Here is an 11,893-nt window from a genome sequence, read left to right on the forward strand (position 1 = left end):
CCAGTGGGACGACCAGGCTCTGGTCCTCAAGGTCTACCAGCGCCTCAGGGAGGACGGCCTGCCGGTGTGGATGGACGTGCAGGAAGGAGGAGTGACGGGAAACATCAACGACGCGTAAGTTCCACACACCTGACAACTATGGAAGTAGAATTGTCTCACATCAACTTACAGTGCCCTCCAAAAGTATTGGAACAGTGAGGCCAGTTCCTTTATTTTTGTTGTAGACTGAAAACATTTGGGTTTGACATCAAAAGATGAATATGAGACAAGAGATCAACATTTCAGCTTTCATTTCCAGGTATTTACATCTGAATCCGATACCCAACTTAGAAGATAGCATTATTTGTAATGGAACACAACATTTTTAGGTGAGCAAAAGTATTGGAACATATAAACATAAAATAGATTAAAGTAAATAAGACTTAATATTTAGTTGCAAATCTTTTGCTTTCAATAAGTGCATCAAGCCTATGAGCCATTGACATCACCAAACTTTTGCATTCTTCTTTTGTGATAATTTCCAGGCTTTCACCGCAGCCTCTTTCAGTTGTTGTTTGTTTTGGGGGGTTACTCCCTTCAGTCTCCTCTCCAGCAGGTAAAATGCATGCTCTATTGGGTTTAAGTCTGGAGACTGACTTGGCCAGTCTAAAACCTTCCACTTCTTGCCCCGGATCAACTCCTTTCTTGTTTTGGTCGTTATATTGCTGCATGATGAAGGATCTCCCAAACAGTTTGGTTGTATCTTTCTTTAAATTAGCAGACAAAATGTCTCTGTAGACTTCTGAGTTCATTTTGCTGCTGCCATCATGTGTTACATCATCAATGAAGATGACGTCCCAGAAGAAGTCATGACATTATGTTTCACAGATGAGCTTGTATGTTTGGGATCATGAGCAGATCCTTTCTTTCTCCAAACGTTCGCCTTTCCATCACTTTGAAAGAAGTCCATCTTTGTCTCATCAGTCCCATAAAACTTTTTTCCAGCATTTTCGAGGCTCCTCTCTGTACCTTTTGGCAAATTCCAGCCTGGCCTTCCCGTTCTTGCTAATGAGTGGTTTGCATCTTCTGGTGTAGCCTTTGTACTTCTGTTCATTAAGTTTTCTGCCAACACTAGATTGTGATACTTTCACTCCTGCCGTCTGGAGGTCGTTGCTGATGTCACAAACAGTTGTTCTTTATAGCTCTCACAATGTTTCTGTCATCAACTCCTGATGTTTTCCTTGGTCTACCTGTTCCACGTCTGTTGCTTAGTACACCAGTGGTTTCTTTCTTCTTCAGGACATTCCAAATGGTAGTACTGGCTATGGCCAATGTTTGTGCAATGGCTCTGATTGATTATCCATCTTCTCTCAGATTCACAGTTGCTTCTTTTTCACCCATTGACAGCTCTCTGGTTTTCATGTTGCTTCCACCTCTAAATGCAGTCTGCACAGGCAAAACCTATCCTACCCAATCTGAAACTGAGCTCAGACATTCAGTGCTATTTATTGTGTGAATAATCAATGCCATTGTGAGACACCTGGGCAACAAAACACACCTGTCAGTCACATGTTCCAATACTTTTGCTCTCCTGAAAAATTAGTAGGTTCAAACAAAAGGTGCTATCTTCTAAGTTGTGTATCAGATTCAGATGTAAATACCTGGAAATGAAAGCTGAAATATTGATCTCTTGTCCCATATTCATCTTTTGATGTCAAACCCAAATGTTTTCAGTCTACAACAAAAATAAACAAATTGGACTCACCGTTCCAATACTTTTGGAGGGCACTGTATATGTATCAATAATAATATTAATACATAAGCATATATTAATAAATATACAAATAAATAAATAATTTGTATAAATAAACGCGTATTTGTAGATATATTTTTGAGATTTGAAAATATATACAAATAAAATGTATAAGTATAAAAATGTGACATACAAATAAATCAAGAATTTGTATAAATACACATGTATTTTTAAATATATTTTTGAGATTTGAATATAAATATGCTTGATTTTGTATTTGTATTTGTATTGAATCACTTTTTTTGCTTTTGTGTCGATGAGACATTCCTCCCACAAACCAGATACACAAATAAATGTGACCTACACACTCCCCTGAACAACCAGCAGAGGGCACTGCAGCCAGTATCTACATCAGGACAAGATCATTAAACGGCATTGATACAATAAAATAAGCAGCTAGCACAGTCTTTCAGATTAACTGGATAAATTAGCATTAGCTAATACAACGCTAACGTTAGCTAGCTCAGGCCTGTTGTGCGTTTTCTCTGTAAAGACGTGGATCGTTTCTGTGCAGAGAACTCCGGGCATTTTGCATACAATGCTCTGTGACCCAGACCGCTCTGGCTGCAGTGCCCTCTGCTGGTTGTTCAGGGGAGTGTGTAGGTCACATTTATTTGTGCATCTGGGGCCGTACTTATCAAGCTTCTTAGAGTGCCATTTTACACTTAAGTCCTGAGAATTTGCGAAATTTAGTCCTACTCTCAAACTTAAGAATAAAAGCTTTTTATCAACGTTCTTAAGTCTAAGAATCACTCCTACTCTCCACGATATTTAAGAGACCTTCAGAGGTGTCTTAAGTGGTTAGGAGTTGCCAGCAGGGGATGGCACTGAGGCGAGAGAGACGTGCGCAAACGTTCAGGGAACGGAACAAACGTTGTTGTTTTTTTGATGACGAGCAGCTGATCAAACGGTATCGTTTAGACAGAGCGGATATTATTTTTGTCACAGATTTAATACTTTTCGATTCCTTGTTGATTTCTGCATGTGGCTGCAGTGGGCTAGTATATATAGAGCCACCCACACCAGTTTCAAATTAGTTGCCTAATTAATGAATTGGAAAGAAAATGTTATGACAGTAGCGTATGTGTGTGGCCGTGAGGTGAGTGACGTCAGTGAGTGTGTGGGCGAGAGAAGAGAGGGAGCCGTAGCGTGAGTGCCGGCGGGGACTAGTTTGTTTTGTATTATTTTGTAGTTTATTGTCAAAATATACACTCCCATTGTCCACTTAAATATTTCCAAGATATTTCTTTATTCTTAGACAACGGATTCCCTTCCGTGATTGGTCATTTCTATGGACACAGAAATGACGTCACCTAAAATTCCGTTTACGGCACATAGTAATGTCGTAATTCAGCTCTGAGTGTGACACTTAAGATTCAGTCCTACACTTTGCTGAAAGTGTGAGTAAGACGCTTGATAACTAACTTTTAAGTGCAGCTTTCAGCGAAGAATTTATTTACTCTTAAGTCAACTCTTAGCAGACTTCTTAGGAGTCATTCTAAGAAGCTTGATAAGTACGGCCCCTGGTCTGTGGGAGGAATGTCTCATCGACACAAAAGCAAAAAAAAAAGATACACATATGCAAATTCAATACAATAACAAAATCAAGCATATTTATATTAAAATCTCAAAAATATATTTACAAATACACGTTTATTTATACAAATTCTTGATTTATTTGTATGTCACATTTTTATATTTATACATTTTATTTGTATATATTTTCAAATCTCAAAAATATATTTACAAACATGTGTTTATTTATACAAATTATTTATTTGTATATCACATTTGTATTTGTATATTTATTAATATATGCATATATCTTAATATCATATTGATATATATACGTTGATGTGAGACAATTCTACTTCCATAGACAACTGCTCACACCTGCACCTGGAACAGGAATATTGTTTTTGTGCTAAAAAGATATGCTCTGATTGGGCGTTTTAATTCAGATATCTCAAGCAAGACCTGATATAAAATCAATAGTGTTATTGTTTGAAACCCGAAGCTCCAAAAACAGAAGACGAGGTCACCCTTGAGCCAAAATCAATAGGTTTCTTACTGCACTGTCAAACAATGACGCTCATACCTGACCGTGGTCAGTCTGTGGACAAGAGGGTCCACGCAGAAGTCCGGGTCTAACGCCGTCCGTCCGTCTTCAGGATGGCGGCGGCCGTGGAGTCGGCGGCCGTCGTTTGTCCCTTCATGACCGCCGCCTACCAGGCGTCTCGCAGCTGCAAGAAGGAGCTGAACTACGCCGACAGCAGGGAGGTGACCGTGGTCCCCGTCATGCTGGCCCAGGACTGGGAGGCCAGAGAGTGGCTGGGCCTCATCACGGCCGGCCTGCTGTGGGTCGACTTCAGGTGACAACCGGCCTGAAAAGAAATGTTTAACCCTAAAATACTGGCAGCTCAGTGGCCACAATTTTACTGTAAAAAAAAAAGAGAAAAAAAGTGGGGTCGTTTTTCCATTCACGCATTGTAAAAACGACCACGGATTTTATGGGAAAAAAAGTGTCAGCTCAGTCGTTTGTCAGATTACAGTAATTTGGTGTAAAAACCACCGTAAAAAATTCTGATAAAATTCTAGCGAAGAAGTTGCCATTTTTTTGTACCCTAAATGTACAACAAAAATGTTTTACGTGAATGTAAAAAAAATTCCCATTAGATTTTGAGGTTAAAAACTGGCAGCTCGAATTTTACTGCTAAAATAAGTGGTGCCTTTTTTCCGTTTACAGTAACGCACTGTAAAAATTACCATGGATTTTACTGTTAGTCATTTGGCATAAATGGAAAAAACTACTTTTTTTTTACGGTCACTGTTAAAAAAAATATTTTAAAACCTGTACATTAGGAACACTGGCGCCAGAATTTTACTGTCAAAATAAAAGTGGTGCGGTTTTTCCATTCATGCATTGTAAAAATGACCACAGATTTTACAAACAGTCGTTTGTCAAATTACAGTAATTTGGTGTAAAAACCACCGTGAAAATTCATGGCAAAATTCTAGCGACAAAGCTGCCGTTTTTTTGTGCCGTAAATATTTTTTAAAAAGTTTTACGTGAATGGAAAAAAAACCCATCAGATTTTGATGTTAAAAACTGGCAGCTAAAAAAAGTGGTGCCGTTTTTCCATTTACAGTAATGCACTGTAAAAATGACCATGGATTGGACTGATAGTCCATCCATCCGTTTTCTACCGCTCGTCCCCAGTCATTTAGTACAAATGGAAAAACAGTCATTGTAAAAAATAAAAAAAAATTGTCCATTTTATAGTAAAAAAGTAGGAACACAGGCGCCAGAATTTTACTGTCAAAATAAAAGTGGTGCTGTTTTTCCATTTACAGTAATGCACTGTAAAAATTACAATTGATTTTACTGTTAGTCATTTTAGTATGAATGGAAAAACATCCTTTTTTTTTTACGGTCACTGTAAAAAAAACAAAAAAACATGTAGATTTTATAGTAAAAAAAAGTAGGAACACAGGCGCCAGAATTTTACTGTCAAAATAAAATTGGTGCTGTTTTTCCATTCACGCATTGTAAAAACGACCACAGATTTTACGGGAAAAAAGTGGCGGCTCAGTCGTTTGTCAAATTACAGTCATTTGGTGTAAAAACAACTGTAAATTTTATAGTAAAATTCTGGCGACCGAGTTGCCATTTTTTACCCTAATTATTAGACGCAAAAAAAAAACTTTTACAGTGACTGTAAAAAACTAAAATTCTGATTTTAAGGTAAAAAAAACCTGACAGCTCAGTTGCCAGAATTTTACTGTAAAAATAAAAGTGGTGCCATTTTTCCATTCATGCATTTTAAAAACGACCACAGATTTTACGGGAAAAAAGTGGCGGCTCAGTCGTTTGTCAAATTACAATAATTGAAATGATAAATGATAAATGGGTTATACTTGTATAGCGCTTTTCTACCTTCAAGGTACTCAAAGCGCTTTGACAGTATTTCCACATTTACCCATTCACACACACATTCACACACTGATGGAGGGAGCTGCCATGCAAGGCGCTAACCAGCAGCCATCATAGGCAAAGGGTGAAGTGTCTTGCCCAAGGACACAACGGACGTGACTAGGAAGGTAGAAGGTGGGAATTGAACCCCAGTAACCAGCAACACTCCGATTGCTGGCACAGCCACTCTACCAACTTCGCCACGCCGTCCCGGTGTAAAAACCACCGTGAAAATTATTGGCAAAATTCTAGCGACAAAGCTGCCGTTTTTTTGTACCGTAAATATACAAAAAAATGTTTTACGTGAATGGAAAGAAAAACCCATCAGATTTTGAGGTTAAAAACTGACACCAGAATTTTACTGCTAAAAAAAAAGTGGTGCCGTTTTTCCATTTACAGTAATTCGCTGTAAAAATTACAATTTATTGTACTGTTAGTCATTTTAGTATGAATGGAAAAACATACGGTCACTGAAAAAAAAAAAAAAAAAAACCTATAGATTTTATAGTAAAAAACTAGGAACATAGTCGTCAGGATTTTACCGTCAAAATGAAAGTTTCCATTCATGCAATGTAAAAACGACCACAGATTTTACGGAAAAAAAAGTGGCGAATTAATAATTTGGTGTAAAAACAACTGTAAATTTTATGGTAAAATTCTGGCGACCAAGATGCCATTTTTACCCTAATATTTACACACACAAAAAACTTTTATAGTGACTGTAAAAAACAAAATTCAGATTTTGAGGTTAAAAAAAAATAATTACAGCTCAGTCTGCAGAATTTTACTGCCAAAATAAAAGCGGTGGGTTTTTCCATTTACAGTAAAACACTGTAAAACGACAACTGCAGATTTTAAAGGGACACAAAACTGGAAGCTCAATTGCCAGAATTTCACCGTTAAATACATTTTTTTAGCGTTTTTAATTTGGTGTAAGAGCCACTGTAAATTTTACAGTAAAATTATGACGACTGAGCTGGCAGTTTTCTACAAAACCTACACATTTATTTGTACTATTTATTTTCACAGATACTAAAAAAAGTCAGCTCAGTCACCGTAATTTTACAGTAAAAATGAAAATGTTCCATATACAGAGATGCACTATAAAAACAACCTAAGCTTTTATAGCGTAAAAAAACCAAAGCTGGCAGCTCATTTGCCATAATTTTACCGACCAACTATACGCGTGAAGTTTTTTTAATTTGACAGTAATTTGGTGTAAGAACTACCGTAAATTTTCCTGTGACATCCTGGAAAATCTACAGATCTTCTTTTACAGAACAGCCTTAAAAGCGAGCCATTTTAGCTTAGGGGCCACGTAGAGGAAAATCTATTCCCAAATAGACCCGACTGGTAAAATCCCGGCATGATGACTTCATAATAAAGAAAACTTCAGATTGTTTTTTTTTTGTTTAAAAATAGACCAAGCACATTCTAAAAATGTAAAATCATGTGCTGTTTTTTTACACTTAAATGTTACGGTGAATAGTATTGCATCTGCATTTGTCATTATTTATACTTCCTGAATAAATGAAGTGGTAATGTTGATCAGTCAAATAGGTGGAATTGAGTCTGGCAGAGCTTTAAATTTCTCCAGTCGGTGTTAAATTTTAATCTACCATAAAATGAAATGAATAATAATATCAACATAAAATTACTGGATGTTATTAATGTAATTTAGTCATTTTCCTCAACTGATGAACGAACATGTTTATTCTGTACATATGTAGCATCTTCTACAACTAAACTTGGGAATTTGGACTCATTTCATTAATCACACATGAAGTTAGGAGATATTATACATATTATTTCTTATAAGTACGTCACGAAATGTACAGATTATTAAAAGTATTTATTTGGGTGGAAATGTCACAGGTTAGATTACCAACAACAGACAATCAAGGCATGAATGTAACAATCCACATTTTATATACTATCACTAATAAGCAACGCAAGTACGTCAGCTCATTTTATGTTCATACGAAACTCATCTCGCGGGCCGGATAGAACCTGATCCTTACCTTTGTACTAAAGTTGAGTCTTTTAGGGACGTCTTGAAGGACGAGCAGCACTTTGAGGAGTGCGTCCGCTCTCTGGAGGAGGAGATCCTGTTCAACGTGGGCCACCTGCTGACACAGGACGACCAAGCCGAGACCCCCAAAGTCCACCTGAAGAAGAAGCCAGGCCGCGCCTTCTGTCACGCGCTCACCAGGCTTCACATCCACGACGCAGGTGAGGTCAAACGTTTTAAAATTTAGCTTCAACTTGCGCAAATCGTACAGTTTTAAGTCAAATTTTATGTTTCCCAAATTTAAATATAAGAGTTTGGTCGGTTTGTAATGAATAAAATAAATGTGTGTCGCCCTCTGGTGGGGAGAAGGAAAACTGCAACAAAGTGTTGGCGCTTTTCTCAGTGGGATGTAATGCAATCATCAAGCACAATAATAAACACTGTATAGCCTTTACCTTTAAGCTGATACTGAGGGCGACTGTGTTGACTTAGTGTGACGCAGGCAAATGATTCAATGGCCAGTACTGTGGAAATATGTTTGGATATGACAATCCGTTTATTTTATGAAATCAAATGTAGGTTATAGAACATCATGTCAATCAGCCCCATTCAGCAATAAGTTCCTAAGTGATTTCCTAAGAGTCCATTCAAATTCATGACGTGTTCTTAAACGGCCAAGTTGTTCCCACCTGCTGTTAAGTTGCTGAATGCCAAATGGTGAGCGCGTGCGTGTCTGTCTATCATAATTTGCATATATACACGCCCTTATTTCCCCAATATGCATATGTAAACACCCTTAATTCCGTAATTTGCATAGGTAAACGCCCTTAATTCCCCATATAAGGGCACAATTCCGGCGGAAAAGCCGACCATCAAACACACGGAGAAAACACAAACAGATTACAGAAGAGAAATTCGTATTATCCCGCGGGGGAAATACATAACGTCAAAAACGTAAGTTTAAGAAAGGGGGGACAGCTCTCGGTAGCTTTAAGCGTTCAAATAAACATTAGTCACTTCGTACATGGTCGTGAAATATGCGCTCCCTCCCCAGGGCATGATCTGCGGCATCTTGCAGTGTGTGTGTGTGTGCGAGTGCGCGCCTGCACACACACAGTGTTTTGAAATGTCTATATATTGCTAATTTTGCTATATGTCTGTCTGTTCTTCTTATCTATGATATTCATTTACTATTAGACAATAGAAGTAAGGGAACTTTGTCACACTTAAGAACAAATAGGCCACCCTAAGAGTGCTCTGGAGCACTCGTAGATTTTGTTCTTACCTACGAACAAATCCCAGCTAAGAAAACATTGGTGAATACCAAAATCTCCTTAAAAACTTTGTAACTGGGCCTAAGAACAAAATGTGTTCTTAAGAAGGGTTGCTGAATGGGGCCCAATGTTAGTATGCTGTCCTTGAATTGAACATTGTCACAGCAGCGAGACCTGACCACGCACGGCACGGTCCAAACCTGTTTTGTACAATCGCTCCTGAGTGCTAACACCTGAACCCTAAATTAAATGAGGTTACCATGGCAACCGCACCATAGCAACGGCCCCATCCCTGATGGAACACACCTGTGGTGTGTCGCGAGCAAGATTGCCAGCAATCATTCAGAGAAAACAAAACAAGGAAGTTTGGCTCCAACAAACACAAATAATCAGATTTAATAGCGTCAATCACGGCTAATCATCGTCTTCCCAAAGCAAGTTTTTAGTTTAACAATTAGTAGACATTCAATTTCAATTATCTCCAAAGCCAAACCGGTCATAAAAGCCTGCAAGTTTTAAAAGGGCGTCAAAAACATTTTTTGGGGCGCTCAAACTTCTGAATAAACTTCAGTCCTATACAAAAATATCAAACTTTTAATGTTTTAAAAATATATATATATTTACACCCTTTAATCACAGGTTTAAACGAGTAAAATAACACATTTTGTCAATTTATACCAATTGAAAACTGTGACATTTGATTTAAAGATCTTTTAAAGGGGCTAAAATACAATACTTTATGTTTGGTATTTTTAAGGTTGAAGTCGATACAGCGGTTAGAGTAAAAATAATTTTTTATCAAAAATGTTTTTATGTTCTTTGAAAAGAAAATGAATATATTTGGTCTTCAATATTGGATATTGTGGAATCAGCACCTGTGAAAGATTCGGACATATAAATTAAAAAATGTAAGATAAAAAAATCATGTATAATGGAGTAACAACAAAAATGATGGCCAAAGTATGTCAACAGTATGTTATTAGACCACCAGAGCGCGCTGTTTTAGCAAAAAAGGCATTCTTATTGGACACTTCATTAGGTACACCTATGGGCACCAAAACAATTTCCTGACACTGCGAGTAATTATGACCTGATTAAAGGAGCCATATGCAATAATGTGGCCAGAAATGGTACTGCAATCACGGTCAAAAATCTGTAGTCCCGTCCCCTCTCCATGACCGAGATTGCCAGATACGCAGCCCAATCCAGCTCGATTGCCTGGGCAACTCCAAGAAACTTCAAACTTCCACTGCCTTTTACTAGTGGTTGAGGTGATGGGGCCATAATAGCTGTGTAGACAAGCGTTTTGTCAATAACAAATCTCTAACACATTTTACACAGCAATTTGGCTTTTTTGCAGTTAGAAGTACATCATGCCTGTGTACAATATCACAACAAATAGCAATTATATGGTTATTGTCAATATTATCAGAAAACAAAGACTAAAACAAACTACAACAAATGGTAGCAATGGTTATACTAATGAAAATAAGTAAAGCATGCTTAGCAGCCTAATGTACACCCAAAACTAAAGAAGAGACATTTTACCAAGGTATGCCTAAAGGCTACTGTTTCAAATGTTTCAGTTTGCCATATAACTTGGTACATGTAGTCCACAATATGTAAACACGAATGAGGAATTATTGTATCATGTGATTTGGCTGTCTCCATACGTTTAACATTGCCATGACGACAGCCATGCTAATGTTGCAACCCATTTCCTCAGCATATTGGGAATGAAATAGGCACTAACACTACCCATATCCACATAGGGCAAAATATATTTGGCAAATAAAACCTGTCAGTTCGAATACACATGGACATACAAGCTAACGGGTATATATTTCCCCCGTTAGCCTGTATGTTGATGTGTCATTGACCGGGCTAGCATGCTAAGCATCACACTAGGACCTGAGCACCATCACACTAAGCATTGGTTGCAGGAAAATACTAGCTTTGTTAAACAAGGCATACTGTATTGGACAATATAGTTTACATACCATATGTCCCATCCATCCATTCATTTTCTACCGCTTGTCCCTTTTTCGGGGTAGCGGGGGTTGCTGGAGCCCATCTCAGCTGCATTCGGGCGGAAGTCGGGGTACACCCTGGACAAGTCACCACCTCATCGCAGGGCCAATACCAAATGTCCATTTTTATTTATTACAAGTAACAACAAAACGTAAATGCCTGACTTACCTATCAAGGAGAAAATTAGCAAGTTTGGCATCAGATGAAAGAATCTTCTCTGCCTTCAATGGTCTCCATCTTTCAAAGGCATCCCCGATACAAATCCTTGTTTTGTTCCAGGCTTTGTCATGAATAAGTTAAGAATCGTAACGAGGCCTTCTAAGGTCTGACATGTTTAGTAACTTTACCAGTGGCAGTAGCTCGACGAAGAGGGTGGTGTGTAACTGGCAACCTGAATGTCACACACCCACAGACTTTCTAATTGGTCAAACGGTAGAGGGCGGGGCATCGAAATGAAAACAAGATTTCGGGGCTGTAAATCTAAATTTGAAATGAGCATACTACTGTTATCAGTTATAAAGGTATTGGAAAAGAATGTGATTTATTAATGCCTTTTGACATATCGGGGCCATTTAATGATGACTTGACATGAAATTATTACGTGACTACAAATACTAAACATGATTATTTTAATAACATTACAAGCTTACTGGCGTTTGCTCCACTCCGCAGGCGAGCGTTTGGAGTCCGTGAGTGAAACAGGAAGTCCAGTGGAGCTGAAAGAGGCGCTTGATGCTGCTTGTTACTGGGAGGAGATCAAGGGCAGCGGCTTCAAACGCTACAGGAACGCGGTGACCAAAAGATATTTGGGT

General features: G+C 38.1%; 1 protein-coding gene across 7 annotated transcripts in view; it reads left to right on the forward strand.

Annotated features, from left to right (window-relative positions):
• LOC133633868 (uncharacterized) overlaps nucleotides 1–11,893 on the forward strand; it is a 174,155-nt gene that overhangs the window by 159,070 nt on the left and 3,192 nt on the right. For all 7 annotated transcript variants that reach the window (XM_062026628.1, XM_062026630.1, XM_062026624.1 and 4 more), the window contains 4 exons: nucleotides 1–114; nucleotides 3,964–4,164; nucleotides 7,813–7,997; nucleotides 11,754–11,891. The exon at nucleotides 1–114 is cut by the window's left edge. In XM_062026628.1, coding sequence (XP_061882612.1) covers nucleotides 1–114; nucleotides 3,964–4,164; nucleotides 7,813–7,997; nucleotides 11,754–11,891 — 638 coding nt within the window. The remainder of the gene's footprint in view (nucleotides 115–3,963; nucleotides 4,165–7,812; nucleotides 7,998–11,753; nucleotides 11,892–11,893) is intronic.

Source organism: Entelurus aequoreus, linkage group LG18 (genome assembly GCF_033978785.1).
Source record: "Entelurus aequoreus isolate RoL-2023_Sb linkage group LG18, RoL_Eaeq_v1.1, whole genome shotgun sequence".
Lineage (NCBI taxonomy): Eukaryota > Metazoa > Chordata > Actinopteri > Syngnathiformes > Syngnathidae > Entelurus > Entelurus aequoreus.